Source organism: Staurois parvus, unplaced genomic scaffold (genome assembly GCF_062004578.1).
Source record: "Staurois parvus isolate SC_StPar_1 unplaced genomic scaffold, SC_StPar_1.0 ptg000936l, whole genome shotgun sequence".
NCBI lineage: Eukaryota > Metazoa > Chordata > Amphibia > Anura > Ranidae > Staurois > Staurois parvus.
In genome coordinates this window covers 405,951-421,214 of record NW_028318732.1, presented here as the reverse complement: position 1 = coordinate 421,214, position 15,264 = coordinate 405,951, and the positions used below count along the sequence as shown (strand labels likewise).

General features: G+C 49.1%; 1 protein-coding gene across 4 annotated transcripts in view; it reads right to left on the bottom strand.

The window, feature by feature from the left end:
- Nucleotides 1-2,194: 2,194 nt before the first annotated feature.
- The window catches only part of NLGN2 (neuroligin 2), a 260,819-nt gene continuing 247,749 nt past the window's right edge, over nucleotides 2,195-15,264 (bottom strand). For 2 of the 4 annotated variants that reach the window (XM_089656768.1, XM_089656769.1), the window contains one exon: nucleotides 2,195-8,486. In XM_089656768.1, the coding sequence (XP_089512894.1) occupies nucleotides 7,637-8,486 (850 nt within the window). In that variant the 3' untranslated portion in view covers nucleotides 2,195-7,636. The remainder of the gene's footprint in view (nucleotides 8,487-15,264) is intronic. The other 2 variants (XR_016307274.1, XR_016307275.1) reach the window with 2 other exon arrangements.

Genomic DNA, 15,264 nt, shown 5'->3' with positions numbered 1-15,264 from the left:
GTTGCCAACTTTTGGAAATAATCCCTGAAGGGGCGTTCTGCAGGGGAAGTGAGCTGTCACATGATGGCCCTGTAATCACTATACATGCCGTACGGCTGCTCCCAGGGGCCCGGCACCTCGGCACGTGGCTTCCTCGCATGATCTAACCGGAGCCTTTTATCACCATCTGAGAGGTTTGAAGTTCTCGTCGCCTTCGCTGGCCGACAATCCTGAGTGCTGAGGGACTCGTCTGCTTCGCACATCTCTAGATGAACTGCATGTTTAATGATCTCCATAAATGAATGAGCTGCATGCTGCACCCTCCATGCATCCATTATGACTGGCCGGAAACACGGAACTCCGACACCTTCCTTTTAGGAGATGCCCTCAATCACATTTATACAAAATCACAAGCTGGAGAATTATGTCTGGTGGCAGAAAACAGGAACCATTCACATTGATTTGTTGGTGGAGGTGGGTGGTGTTCACAGCCGGGTACAAGAAGACTTTGATGGAGAATTCCACCCAGAACTGAGATTCCACCCATTTGTAGCTGCAGGAGAATTACACTCCCACAACCATCTCTCCCCATCTTAGTGAGATCCTAATGCGGACTTCCGGGGTCTGTACCCCCACTGTGCCCATTATGAGGGGTTCCCACCATCCCTGTGCCCATTATGAGGGGTTCCCACCATCCCTGTGCTGAGTTCCCGGGTCTGTACACCCGCTGTGCCCATTATGAGGGGTTCCCACCATCCCTGTGCCCATTATGAGGGGTTCCCACCATCCCTGTACCCATTATGAGGGAGTATCACCATCCCTGTGCTGAGTTCCCGGGTCTGTACACCCGCTGTGCCCATTATGAGGGGTTCCCACCATCCCTGTGCTGACTTCCCGGGTCTATACACCCGCTGTGCCCATTATGAGGGGCTCCCACCATCCCTGTGCCGAGTTCCCAGGTCTGTACGCCCGCCGTGCCCATTATGAGGGGTTCCCACCATCCCTGTGCCCATTATGAGGGGTTCCCACCATCCCTGTGCTGGGTTCCCGGGTCTACATACCTGCTGTGCCCATTAGGAGGGGTTCCCACCATCCTTTTACCCATTATGAGAGATTTCCACCATCCCTGTGCTGAGTTCCCAGGTCTACACACCCGCTGTGCCCATTATGAGGGGTTCCGATCATCCCTGTGCTGAATTCCCGGGTCTGTACACCCGCTGTGCCCATTATGAGGGGTTCCCACCATCCCTGTGCCAAATTCCCGGGTCTGTACGCCCGCTGTGCCCATTATGAGGGGCTCCCACCATCCCTGTGCTGAGTTCCCCGGTCTGTACGCCCGCTGTGCCCATTATGAGGGGCTCCCACCATCCCTGTGCCGAGTTCCCGGGTCTGTACGCCCGCTGTGCCCATTATGAGGATCTCCCACCATCCCTGTGCTGAGTTCCCGGGTCTGTACACCCGCTGTGCCCATTATGAGGGGTTCCCACCATCCCTGTGCTGAGTTCCTGGGTCTACACACCCACTGTGCCCATTATGAGGGGTTCCCACCATCCCTGTGCCGAGTTCCCGGGTCTACACATCTGCTGTGCCCATTATGAGGGGTTTCCACCATCCTTGTGCCGAGTTCCCGGGTCTACACACCCGCTGTGCCCATTATGAGGGGTTCCCACCATCCCTGTGCTGAGTTCCCAGGTCTGTACGCCTGCTATGCCCATTATGAGGGGTTCCCACCATCCCTGTGCCGTGTTCCCGGGTCTACACACCCGCTGTGCCCATTATGAGGGGCTCCCACCATCCCTGTGCCGAGTTCCCGGGTCTACACACCCGCCGTGCCCATTATGAGGGGTTCCCACCATCCCTGTGCCGAGTTCCCGGGTCTACACACCCGCCGTGCCCATTATGAGGGGCTTTTACCACGTCTGTTGAATGTTTCTTTATTATATATTATAAATGAATGAATGTAACAAGATGGCGGACAGTTGGCTGGAACTCCTAATAGACCGCAGTGGTGGGACCGGTAAGTACTGATGGAGGCCACGCCTCTAGATTCCACAAGTGATGAAAGAAGTCAGAGGGCGGCTCAGCCCACCAGACTCCACCTAGACCTGAAATATCTTCTCTGTGTAACGGGTAAAACCAGAACTGAGCACATGAAGCCTTTGTGGCCCCTCCAATCCATGTACAGCCCCCCCCTCCCCCAATAAACAGCCGACCATTTTCTCACCAAAATTTGTCATTTTATTTCAGTCCAAGATCCCAAAAACAGAAAATAAAATAAAAAAGTGCCATTATGTAACCAGTTCAGCGTCAGGACCCAAAAAGGCGATAAGGCGTTTCCTGTGCCTTCACTGAATGTATATGCGCACACATATATGTATACCTCCCGCCGTCTGGACTCCCAGCGCCCCCCAATGGCTCATCAGGCTCCCAACATCTGGAGGACGTCCAATCGGGTGTCACCCCTCCTCCGCACACCGCCACAGACATACGTGGCTCGTATACACATATGTGCCTATATACACGTATCTGTGTATGCACCTTCCAGTGCATATAATATATATTTATATATTTATATGTTCCATATTTCCCTTTAATGATAGAACAATCTATATAATATAAATCTCATTAAGGTCAGTGTGGGGGGGTGGGGGGGGGGGGTTCTCGGTAATGAAACATCCACATATAAAGCCCAAAATAACTCTGACCGGGCTGCAAGGACACCGTCTTCCGATGAAGAGCTTTTCCGAAATAGAGGATCTGTTCCCTCCCCTCTGTACTGGGATAAGAGTTCGACACGATGAGAATTCCCTTCATTCCGAAGGCTGATACATTGTATGGCCAAAGGCTTGAGGAGACCTGACTAGGACACCTATAGGAGCATGTTGGGTATTCCATTCCAGACCTGACTAGGACCCCTATAGGAGCATGTTGGGTATTTCATTCCAGACCTGACTAGGACACCTATAGGAGCATGTTGGGTATTCCATTCCAGACCTGACTAGGACACCTATAGGAGCATGTTGGGTATTCCATTCTAGACCTGACTAGGACACCTATAGGAGCATGTTGGGTATTCCATTCCAGTCCTGACTAGGACACCTATAGGAGCATGTTGGGTATTCCATTCCAGACCTAACTAGGACACCTATAGGAGCACGTTGGGTATTCCATTCCAGTCCTGACTAGGACACCTATAGGAGCATGTTGGGTATTCCATTCCAGACCTGACTAGGACACCTATAGAAGCATGTTGGGTATTCCATTCCAGTCCTGACTAGGACACCTATAGGAGCATGTTGGGTATTCCATTCCAGTCCTGACTAGGACACCTATAGGAGCATGTTGGGTATTCCATTCTAGACCTGACTAGGACACCTATAGAAGCATGTTGGGTATTCCATTCCAGTCCTGACTAGGACACCTATAGGAGCATGTTGGGTATTCCATTCTAGACCTGACTAGGACACCTATAGAAGCATGTTGGGTATTCCATTCCAGTCCTGACTAGGACACCTATAGGAGCATGTTGGGTATTCCATTCCAGACCTGACTAGGACACCTATAGAAGCATGTTGGGTATTCCATTCCAGTCCTGACTAGGACACCTATAGGAGCATGTTGGGTATTCCATTCCAGTCCTGACTAGGACACCTATAGGAGCATGTTGGGTATTCGATTCCTGACCTGACTAGGACACCTATAGGAGCATGTTGGGTATTCCATTCCAGACCTGACTATGACACCTATAGGAGCATGTTGGGCATTCGATTCCAGACCTGACTAGGACACCTATAGGAGCATGTTGGGTATTCCATTCAAGTGGACGTTAATATGGAATTGGCTTCCTGTTTGCAGCTAGAAGGGCTTCCACTCTTCTGGGGAAAGCTTTCCATAAGAATTTGCAGTGTGGCTGTCCAGATTTATACCCCATGTGGGCCTCCATGGGGGTTCTCTTTGTGGGTATGACCATGAACAACAAGAACATAGCTCATGTAACATTTAAAGTTCTTCTAAATCAATGGGCAGCACAAGTCGGGTACCCAGAGAGTGATGCACCATCCACATACATATATGTTGCCAAAGCTAGGTTGCTTTACAGAGGCGGCCCAGGGGAAGGATCATGGGCTAGAACAAATATACACTACATGGTCAAACATCTGTGGACACCTGACCATCACACCTACATAAAATTGTTGAATATCCGATGCCAAAACCATGGCCATTAATTCGAAGTTGCCCCACCTTTCCATCTAGGAAGGCTTTTTACAAGATTTTGGAGTGTGTCTGTCAAAATTTGTGAGCTCAGGTACCAATATTGAGAACACCTGGCTGACAGTGGGCACTCCAATTCATCCCAAAGATGTTCAGTAGCTCTGTGCAGGGAACTCAAGTTCCTCCACACCATACTCATCATATCATGTCTTTATGGAGCCGGGTCCACACTTCTGGGAAGGCTTTCCACAACATTTCTGAGTGGGTTTTTGGGAACTTGTGTCCTATCAGCCAAAAAAAGAAATAGTGAGGTCATGTACTAATGTTGGATGAGAAGACATGGCTCACCATTTGGGTTCCAATTCAACCCAAAGGTGTTCAGCTGGGTTGAAGTCAGAGCTCCGTGCAGGAAACTCAAGTTCCTCCACACCAAACTCATCATATCATGTCTTTATGGAGCTGGGTCCACACTTCTAGAAAAGCTTTACTCAAAATTGTGGAGTGTGTCTGTGGGAATTTGTGTCCTTTCAGCAACAAAAATATTGTGAGGTCATGTACTAATGTTGGATGAGAAGACTTGGCTCACCATGTGGGTTCCAATTCAACCCAAAGGTGTTCAGTAGGGTTGAGGTCAGAGCTCCGTGCAGGAAATTCAAGTTCCTCCACACCAAACTCATCATATCATGTCTTTATGAAGCTGGGTCTGGGAAGGCTTTCCACAAAATTTTGAGTGTTTTTGTGGGAATTTGTGTCCTATCAGCCAAAAAATAATCGTGAGGTCATGAACTAATGTTGGTTGGGAAGACTTGGTTCACCATTAGGGTTCCAATTCGTCCCAAAGGTGTTCAGTAGGGTTGAGGTCAGAGCTCCGTGCAGGAAACTCAAGTTCCTCCACACCAAACTCATCATACCATGTCTTTATGAAGCTGGGTCCACACTTCTGGGAAGGCTATCCACAAAATGTTGGGAGTGTTTTTGTGAGAATTTGTGTCCTATTAGCCAAAAAATAATTGTGAGGTCATGAACTAATGTTGGTTGAGAAGACTTGGTTCACCATTGGGGTTCCAATTCATCCCAAAGGTTTTCAGTAGGGTTGAAGTCAATGCTCTGTGCAGGAAACTCAAGTTCCTCCACACCAAACTCATCAAACTTAGCTTTTATGGAGCTGTGTCCACACTTCTGGGAAGGCTTATCACAAAATTTTGGAGTGTGTTTGTGAGAATTTGTGTCCTATCAACCAAAAAAAAATTTGTAAGGTCATGTACTAATGTTGGTTGAGAAGACTTGGTTCACCATTGCAGTTCCAATTCATCCCAAAGGTGTTTAGTAGGGTTGAGGTCATGGCTCTGTGTAGAACACTCGAGTTCCTCCAAACCAAATTCACCAAAGCCATGTCTTTATGGAGTTGGCTTTGTGCAGTCATGCTGGAAGAAAAAGGGCCTCTCCCAAACTGGTATCACAAGGTTGGAAGTTCACAATTGTCGTTAGAAACTCTGATATTTGGATTGGATCGGCTCTACTGTACATACCTTTGACCACATAGTATATATTGGTTTCCAGTTCCATAGGAATGTGAACCACTGATCAGGTGGGGGCTATACAAGCCAACAAAATTTGGCAATTGTTTCCTTCCTTTTTTTATTTTGTTGACTTTTCATTTATTTACTTTTTTATGATTTTCCACCCAGTTTATGAGAAGCGAGAAAGCAACATAGTGTGGAAAAAGAAAAAGATTGGCACTTTGAGAAATACTGAATATTTGAGTAGCTTCCTACCTTGACTACGGCGGTGAAAGCTGGTGAAAAACTAATTGAGCCTCTTTTTTTTTAATAGCTGAAATCCATTTATAAAAATGGATTTTCTCGTAGCCAGGAAAAACATCTACGTTTCGGGGAAACCAGAAATAGCTTTTTATAAATAAGCAGAGAAAAGGTAAAAAAAAAGATGCGTGTCATACTGTTATCCCATCAGAGGGGAGTCACCGACCCTCATCAATAGGTATAATCTGTAAAAAAAAACAAAAAAAACGGAGATCCTGTGATTGGTTGACCCTGTGCCCTATTAAATAATGCGGTCTCCCTGTTTCTGACCAATCGTTCCCGTCTAATCTTCTTGTAAACATCAAAGCCTGCTGCCAATGATTCCCGTAAACTCCCGTCTCCTTGTGGTCTCATCCCGATGTCCGTGCCGGGATAGCTGGTTTCCATGTGCTTCTGATCGCTAGCCCCTGTGGGAGGGGGGCTCAGCCAGGTTCTGTGAAGGAAGAGCTGGAAAAAGGTGGAGGGGAAGAGAGAAAGAGGAGGACTATGGGTAATGAGAAGAAGAACAGAAGTGGGTGCGGGTAATGGGTTGGTTTTTTTTTTGCGGAGGGTTGGTGGTGGTGAGGGGTTTGTACACATAAAGAATGAAGGGCTTGCTTGGGGTAATCAAGAGTGAGAAGAAGCAAGAGAACGTGATGGCAATGGTCGTAATATACGAAACGTAATGTAGGAAAATAGAGAGCAAAGATCCGTCGTATAAGACACTCCCTCACTATTATTTTGGCACACATACAGTTCCCTTCCCCCCTTTGATCTACCCAGAGGGGTCATGGGGACTATGGCAGTGGAGAGGCGATACACCTATTACCATTTGAGCACCCCCTTTGAGATAGGAGCAGGCCCACCTTGCCGAAGAGGTGGAAGGGGATCATTGGCACTGTGTTTTGTATTTTTTTTTTTAAGGGGGAGGGGCTTAATTTTGGCCTCTCATGCATTCACCCCCTCCCCTGTACATTCACCCCCTGCCCCCTTTCTCCATTGCAGGGGATAGCTCTTATGTTCCCCTCTTCTGGTGACGGCAATTTGTTTCGGCTGTTCGAGAGCAGTTGAGTCCTTGAAGGTTCAGTGCATTGAACGCACCAGACGCAGGCTATCTGTGTGAGGCCCGCGCCTGGCGTAACATCCCCCATCCATTGGATATTGTCCGTGAATAAAAATAAAGCAGGTGTACAAGTTGAGTCAGTTGGAGGCATCGGCCTAGTCACATAGGCCTCTCTTCCTCCTTTAGCAACTCTCCCCCAACAGGGGGGTATAATTTATTGGATCAAAATTTCATATCTTTCCCTACATCCCATTAAATAACTGCCCCATCGTGGTTTTTATTATTTTTTTTCGACCCTGTTTCCCCCATGACATAGGCAGAAGTTAAAGTCCAGGTGTCACAGTCCTGAATGTTGATCTTGGGAGCAGTTTCTAAAGCCTGAGGAGGAGAAGGGGCATGGGGAGACTGGGTAGTTCCTTTCTGGCCCCCTCATAATAAACAAGTTATTTCATCTACCCCCATCCCCTGCCATAAGGCAAAATCCAGCTCAGGCTTGGTAGGCCCAGATAGCCAATGTTGCTGTTCGCGAGAGGAAGGGGGAGACGGGGCAACGTATGGGTAGAGGGAGAGATGCCTGGTACCACTATACCCTTGTGGTTGAATGCGGGTGGGGCAGGGTATTGTTGTGAGCAGTGGTGGGGAATGTATTGAAGGGATGTAAAGAAGGTAGGCCCGAGATGGTGCTTGGAACCATGACAGAGGCAGGAGGTGGAGGTGGCGGTGGAAGTGGAGCGTCCTCAGGGGCCCTTCTTAACGCCAGTGTATAGTCGGGAGGGCAAGCTGGGCGCAGTATGTCATGTGGCCTTAGAGGCTCAAGATCAGGAGCTCCTCCAGCCCTCTTGATCTGAAGGGACATCAGTTCTTCTTCGGGTCCATGATGTGCCAGGTCATTGCCAGGAGCTCCTCCTCGCCCAGGACTGTGTCGCCTTTGTCGGAGTTCGTGACGCCGATCTCTCTTGTAATAAAGAGCAGCAAAGGCCAGGATGTTGAGGAAGAGGAGAGAAGCTCCAACTGCTACGGTCACACTCAACTCAGTTGAATAGTCACGGGAGTCCCCAGGGAAAGGGGGGTATCGAGGTCGTTCCACTGGTCCACCAGTCGAATCATAGTCTTCAGGTGGAAGTGTGGCATGCGGTCGCCGAGTGGTACTGCCGCCGGTTATCCTGGTACCAGGTGGCCAGCGGGTGCTGTGGGGCGGTAATTTCGTGGTGGTTGAAGGATGCTGCACTGTGTTCAGATTGTGAAGATGAGGGACTAATTCCAACCAGAAGGCCACCTTGTTGGCACGATAATTGTCCCGCACTCGAGGCTTTAGGCCAATGTGTAGGTACTGCTTCTCTTTAGGGTTAAACTTTGTCCATACCACCTCCTCAAAGCGGTTGGGTTTTGTGTGGATGAACTTGGTGTCCTGAGGGACCGGATGGTTTGGATCCCTGAAAATAAAGAAAAGACATGAGATGAGAAAGATTTTTTAGATCATACCTCAGAGGATGACAATTGCTTCATAGTTTTAAAGTGTACAGTATGTATAACCTAAAGCTTCACTTTTTGGGGTTTTGGATGGCATGAAGGAGGATTAGAACCCACATCAGGTTTTTATTGATTTCTGTGAACCCACTGGTGAGAATCACACTCTTTGTCCTGGTGACTATTGCCACCAAGACAAAAGGTGGTGGGAATTCCAAAACTTCACAGTTGACACCAGGAGAAGAGGTGAAGGTAAATCTTCCAATGGTCCAGTGGTCTAGTGACCACTGTCTCAAGGAGGAATTTCCCTCAACTTGCAAAGAATTATTCTCACTTCCCATGTTGTCTTCAGGACAGGAAGTGAAGGGAAATCTCTCCAACTGGACACAGACAAAAACACCCTATCCAAAACAAATATTTTGGCTTTACAGCCTTACATACACTTTAATTACCTTCTCAATGCATGGGTCACACGATGCTGAGCAGCAGCACCAGAATTAAAACATGCCAGTTTGTGGGGGTGTACTACAAGCAGGCTGTCAGCTCCCACTTGTGTTTTCACTGCAATTTCCTGGACTACTTGTTCCATCAACACTTGTAGCTAAGTAGGAGGTGGTATCAAAAAATGTTGTAACACGCCAACAGAAGGCAGCACGAGGCTGCATGCACAGTCATAGTGAGCACCGACCTTCATAAGTCAGTGTGCCAAAATAAATCGTCCTGTGTACATCGGGAGCTGTGCAACTGGTGCTATTCTGACCATGTGCATTACCATGCTTGCTATTTCATCATGGACAGCAAGTTAGAACAAAGAGCAAACGTGAAAATCTCTGTGTGAAGCCCTTACACCCAAGTTTTGTCTCCGGTAATGATCCTCGATCATTATAAAGGAGGGGTCATCAGCAACACGCTGAGGGAGTTCCCGGCAGACTTTGATGCGGTGTTCCTTCTCCTGGGTTAGCTACCCGGGGATGAACTTGGCAGCCACACGTTGCATGTTCAAATCGCATGGGAGGATTGTCTGGACTATTCCGTATGACACACCAACAATGGCAGCCATGTTCATTGTTCTCCGACGATCATCATGCACAAGTTGTCGAATGGTTTCCACATTTTTGGGGGTTGAGCTCGTTGAAGGTCTTCCTGATCTCTTGTCATCCTCCAGTGATGTTCTTCCTCTCTTGAAGCATGCGTGCCACTCAGAACATCTCGACTCATTGCAGCATCGCCATAAACTTGTCGAATCAAGTCAAACATCTCTGTGGCAGATTTGCCCAGTTTCATGCAGAATTTCACGTGTTCATGATGAAATAGCAGACGTGGTAATGCACGCTGTCAGAAAAGCACCAGTTGTACAGCTCCCGCTATAAACAGGATGATGTCTTTTGGCACACTGACTTATGAAGGTTGGTGCTCCCTGTGACTGTGCATGCAGCCTTGTGCTGCCATCTGTTGGTGTGTTACAAAACTCTCAAAACTTTTTGATACCACCTCGTACCTATGTGGACCTGCACGGGCATTCCCTTTGAGGATGTAACCATGACCAACATCAGCACTGCCCATGTAACTGCTCAAAGTCTTGTAAATCAAAGGGCAGCACAGCCAAAATGCCCAGAGTATGTTGTGCTCAGGGACGTACTTGACCATTTGGAAACTCGGGATCAGTATGGGAACCCCATGAGATGCCCCTGGTACCTAGGCTTTTTTGAGTTTGGGCAAGGACACAGGGGCCCCATGATCCCCTATTGCCCGGGGGGCCCCATGAGTTGTCAGTCCGCCCCTGGTTGTGCTAAACATATACTGTATTTATGGCCAAAGCTTGGTTAATTTACACAGGCAGCCATGGGGGAGGATCAGGGGCCAGACCAAAAATACACTACATGGCCCAATGTTTGTGGACACCTGACCATCAACACCTATATGAGCTTGTTGGACTTATTTCAAACCTACGGCTATTGATATCTAACATTCTCCACCCCTCTAGGAGGTTTATAAGGAGGAACATATCTTCATTAGTACATGCTGGTTTCAGTTGTTGGGTCGCCATTTTGTCCTGAACTTTGAAGATCTCTACAAAAAAAAGGTCACTTACAAGTTATGCTACCTAGAAAACCGAAAAGGCTTTCCTCATGTATATCACCATTCTGCTGAAAGCACCTCGAGTCTAAGGCCGTCCTTCTCAACCAGACTATCATGGAAGTCAAGGCTTCCTCCAGAGGTTTGCAAGCAGGTAGAAATGTGGTCAGTGAGACAGCTGCTGCCCCAGCCGGGCGGGAAACAGTTAAAGTGTTACAAAACCCCAGGCCCCACATTCACTATATCCGCTCTCCCTGGGCCCCGCATTCACTATATCCGCTCTCCCCAGACCCCGCATTCACTATATCCGCTCTCCCCAGACCCCGCATTCAGTATATCCACTCTCCCCGGACCCCGCATTCAGTATATCCGCTCTCCCCGGACCCCGCATTCAGTATATCCGCTCTCCCCAGACCCCGCATTCCCGCATTCAGTATATCCAATCTCCCCGGACCCCGCATTCACTATATCCGCTATCCCCGGACCCCGCATTCACTATATCCGCTCTCCCCGGACCCTGCATTCACTATATCTGGTCTCCCCGGACCCCGCATTCACTATATCTGGTCTCCCCGGACCCCGCATTCACTATATCCGCTCTCCCCGGACCCTGCATTCACTATATCTGGTCTCCCCGGACCCCGCATTCACTATATCTCGTCTCCCCGGACCCCGCATTCACTATATCCGCTCTCCCCGGACCCCGCATTCACTATATCTGGTCTCCCACAGTACACTCAACATGAAAATGCAATTATTTTAGTAAATATAAACTGCTAAATACCTTTTCTCATCAGCAGTATATTGCAGTTTTGTGACTTCTATTAGTGTCTGCGCACTGGTTAAAACTTGTAGGAGGAGTTTTCATGCTCCTATGACTGTCCTATGAGGCTGCATAACCCCTGACCCTTTGTTTGGACAGTGCTGATTGTCCCTGTGCTGATCACATGCACCCTCCCTCCCCCTCAAAAAAAAAAACTCTGGCAATACACACCAAACTGAGCATGTGCAGAGTGCCTCCTAGGGCTCTGTACTATCAGCAGATTGATTGGGTACTATAGAAGAGGAGGAGGGTCAGAGAAAACAGGATCAAATAGCCTTTTTACACAATGCAGAGGATTAACCCCTTAGGTTCCACAGTGAGTATAACAAGCATGCTTTCCTGCATCTACAGACTGATTGTAGTGTTGGGGGCTCAGTAACACTTTAACTTGTTTCCTGCACTTTCTACTGAGCTTTGATTGTATCCCTGTTCTGATAATACAAGGGTGACGGGCTCTGCTCAGCCATGGTAAGAGACACAGACAAGACACAGTATGTAATCTCCACAGCGGTGTGCCTACAGGGGTCCCAGGGGTCGCAATTGTGACCTGGCCCCATGCTGCAGGGGGCCCATGCACCTCCCGTACTCCTGGATAGGAGCAGCGGTGGGGGCGACTGCATATAGAGGAAGCAATCTCTCCTGTAGTCGCCAAATGCCTGCAGAAGGGAGAGCAGGAGAAGCGGACATTCAGCAGCTGCAGGAGGGAGAGCAGGAGAAGCGGACATTCAGCAGCTGCAGGAGGGAGAGCAGGAGAAGCGGACATTCAGCAGCTGCAGGAGGGAGAGCAGGAGAAGTGGACATTCAGCAGCTGCAGGAGGGAGAGCAGGAGAAGCGGACATTCAGCAGCTGCAGGAGGGAGAGCAGGAGAAGCGGACATTCAGCAGCTGCAGGAGGGAGAGCAGGAGAAGCGGACATTCAGCAGCTGCAGGAGGAAAATGGAAAGATTGGTTCCACTATATGTAGCCACTCCCACTTCCTGCTCTCCAGCCACCCTGTGCTTTTTCCCTCCTCACCCCCAGCAGCACTGCTGGGTTCTCCGTCCCTCCTCCTGCCGGATCCTGCAAGGGATGTGTCAGGAAGTGTCATTTACCGGCCACTTTCTTTCATGAATGTCAATGATCCGACCCGTAAACTCTGTACTCCTGTCTATTCATTCAGTGCTGCTGAGACTGCAGAGATGGAGATTGGGGGCCGTGTCCCAAAGGTGAAACATCAGAGGTCTGTTTAGACCCCTGATATCTGACCAAAGCCCCCCCCCCCCCCAACATGGCTCCTAAAAAATTAAAAAAAATAGTAAAAATATTGTACAAAAAAAGGTTACAAAAATAATTAAGTAACCAAAAAAAAAACAACCTACTGACACCAGTGGTGGAAGTACCAGAGTCACTTGCGACCGTGGCCTGGTGTTCCGCCACTGGGCTGGAAGGGAAGGACCCCGGCCAGGGGTCAGGGGGGCCCTTCATGCACCGGGGCCCTGAAGGTACTAGTTACACCACTCCACAAAGCGCAGCCACTCCACAAAGCAGCCACTCCACAAAGCGCAGAGTCACCTGGTCCTGGGCATTGGCAAATATGAACACCGGAGAGTCCAGAGGAAGGAGAAGAGTGAAAGATAGCAAAAGGCCCCAAGTGCACCTAGAGGTTGCTAGGGGTTCCTTGAGCAATGAGGAACTTCCACCACTCAGACGCGTACCCCTTGACACCAACAACCCTTTTAGCCCTTTGTAAGGGTGGGATTCTTCCCAATGACCATCACACTAATGTACCGTGAGCTGCGGAGTCCAGAAGGGTCTTTCAAGGGTTCCTCTGTGTTAAAAAAGATTGAGAAAGACTCTTCTAAGATGTGCTTAGCCCTTCTTTGAGACATCATGCTCTTACATAGAATACACTACGCACAGATAATAAGCAGATACAACAGTCTGCACAATATTTCATATTTAGACGTAGCTTGGCAGCTTCACACGTTGCAGCGTTTCCCAGATCTTGCCTAGGCTGTACGCCACCATCACAATCATTGCGGTAGCTACATAACATCTGAGAGTTGTGCTATCCTCCTACACTGCCAGAACATTGCTTTAACTAAAACAGCTATAAATGTCAGTTTCATCTCCTTCCGTTGGCCTTAGACTCACAGGACCAGGGCTTTTTTTCTCAGAGGAAAGGTGGTGGAACTCCCCCACCCAAACCTGGCCACGCCCCCATCAAACCCTAGGACCACCCCTTTAGAGAACAGGAATGCAAGTAAAATTTGGGAGGGGCTATAAAAGTAAATGTATGGAATTAACACCGCCCCCCCCCCCACATTAGTAAGAATAGCGAGTAACACTGCCCCCCCCCACATTAGCAAGAAAAGCGAGAAAAATTGTATCGCCGCTCCTTACCTGATGCTGACGATCCGCGCTATGGTAGGATCGACGAGCAGAGGGCGTGATGACGTCAGCGCGCACCGCCGGGTGTACTAAGATACACCTTTCCTATGGGGGTGGCCGCGCGCCCCCGATGTTTACACGCTGGCGGTAGAGGGGGGGGGGTGAAGCGTGCATGTCCCCGCTCACCGGCTGTGAGCAGCGGCAGTGACAGGTGCCGGGCACGCGCAAGCATGACATAAACAAGCCGCGTCCGGCACCTGTCACTTTCGCTGCTCTGCATAGCTTGTCAGCTCTGCAGAGGCAGTCGGTGAGCGGGGACAAGAAGAAAAAGGTGGCGGAACGCAGTACCGCCGCGTTCCGGCAGAAAGAAAGCCCTGCACAGGACCTACACCCACCACCCTTCTCTGTTCCCTCGGAGTGCATTGTGATAGAGCCAGCATCCAATCAGAAGACTATAGTGTGAGCTTGGGTTATGATGAGGTCCATGCTACGTGCACCAGGTTTATCTGTTCAGTCGTGCTATTACAATGGCTAGTGATCAGTTACCTAAGCTGGCCATAGATGGATCGAAGTTCTTCTGGCTCAGCAGGGATCGGAGAAACGGTGATCCATCCACGACCAGGTTGCCTACAAGTTGTTTAGCTAGACAGTGACTGACCCAGGATGGGAGTGGGTTGATGTTTGTCTTGGGTTTTTGGATCCAGCCTACCCACCTGTAGTTTAAATAAGGGGGAGGCTATGTTCCAAGAGACCTCGGCCCCCCCGCAGCAGAAGAAGAATGTGAACAGGGAATCACAATAATGTTTGACTGCTTACTAATTATGTGCTGGCGTTTGCCGCCTAAATGAAGTCAATAGGAGTGTGACTTCTGGCAATGACCCGACGGGAAGCGCGCCTTGCACCCCTAGTATGTGATAGACCAGGGGTCTCCAGAGTTTATAAACAAAGGGCCCGTTTACTGTCCTTCAGACTCTTTAGAGCTAGAATGTGGCCAGTGTAAGTAGAAAATGCTTTTGGCGTCGGTTTCATCTCCTTCCATTGGCCCGTAGACTCACAAGACCTACACCCACCACCCTTCTCTGTTCTCTTGGAGTGCATTGTGATAGAGCCAGCATCCAATCAGAAGACTATAGTGTGAGCTTGAGTTATGATGAGGCCTGTGCTACGTGCACCAGGTTTAGCTGTTCAGTCGTGCTATTAAAATGGCTAGTGATCAGTTACCTAAGCTGGCCATAGATGGATCGAAGTTCTTCTGGCTCAGCAGGGATCGGAGAAACGGTGATCCATCCACGACCAGGTTGCCTACAAGTTGTTTAGCTAGACAGTGGCTGACCCAGGATGGGAGTGGGTTGATGTTTTTCTTGGGTCTTTGGATCCAGCCTACCCACCTGTAGTTTAAATAAGGGGGAAGCTATGTTCCAAGAGACCTCGGCCCCCCCACAGCAGAAGAAGAATGTGAACAGGGAATCACCATAA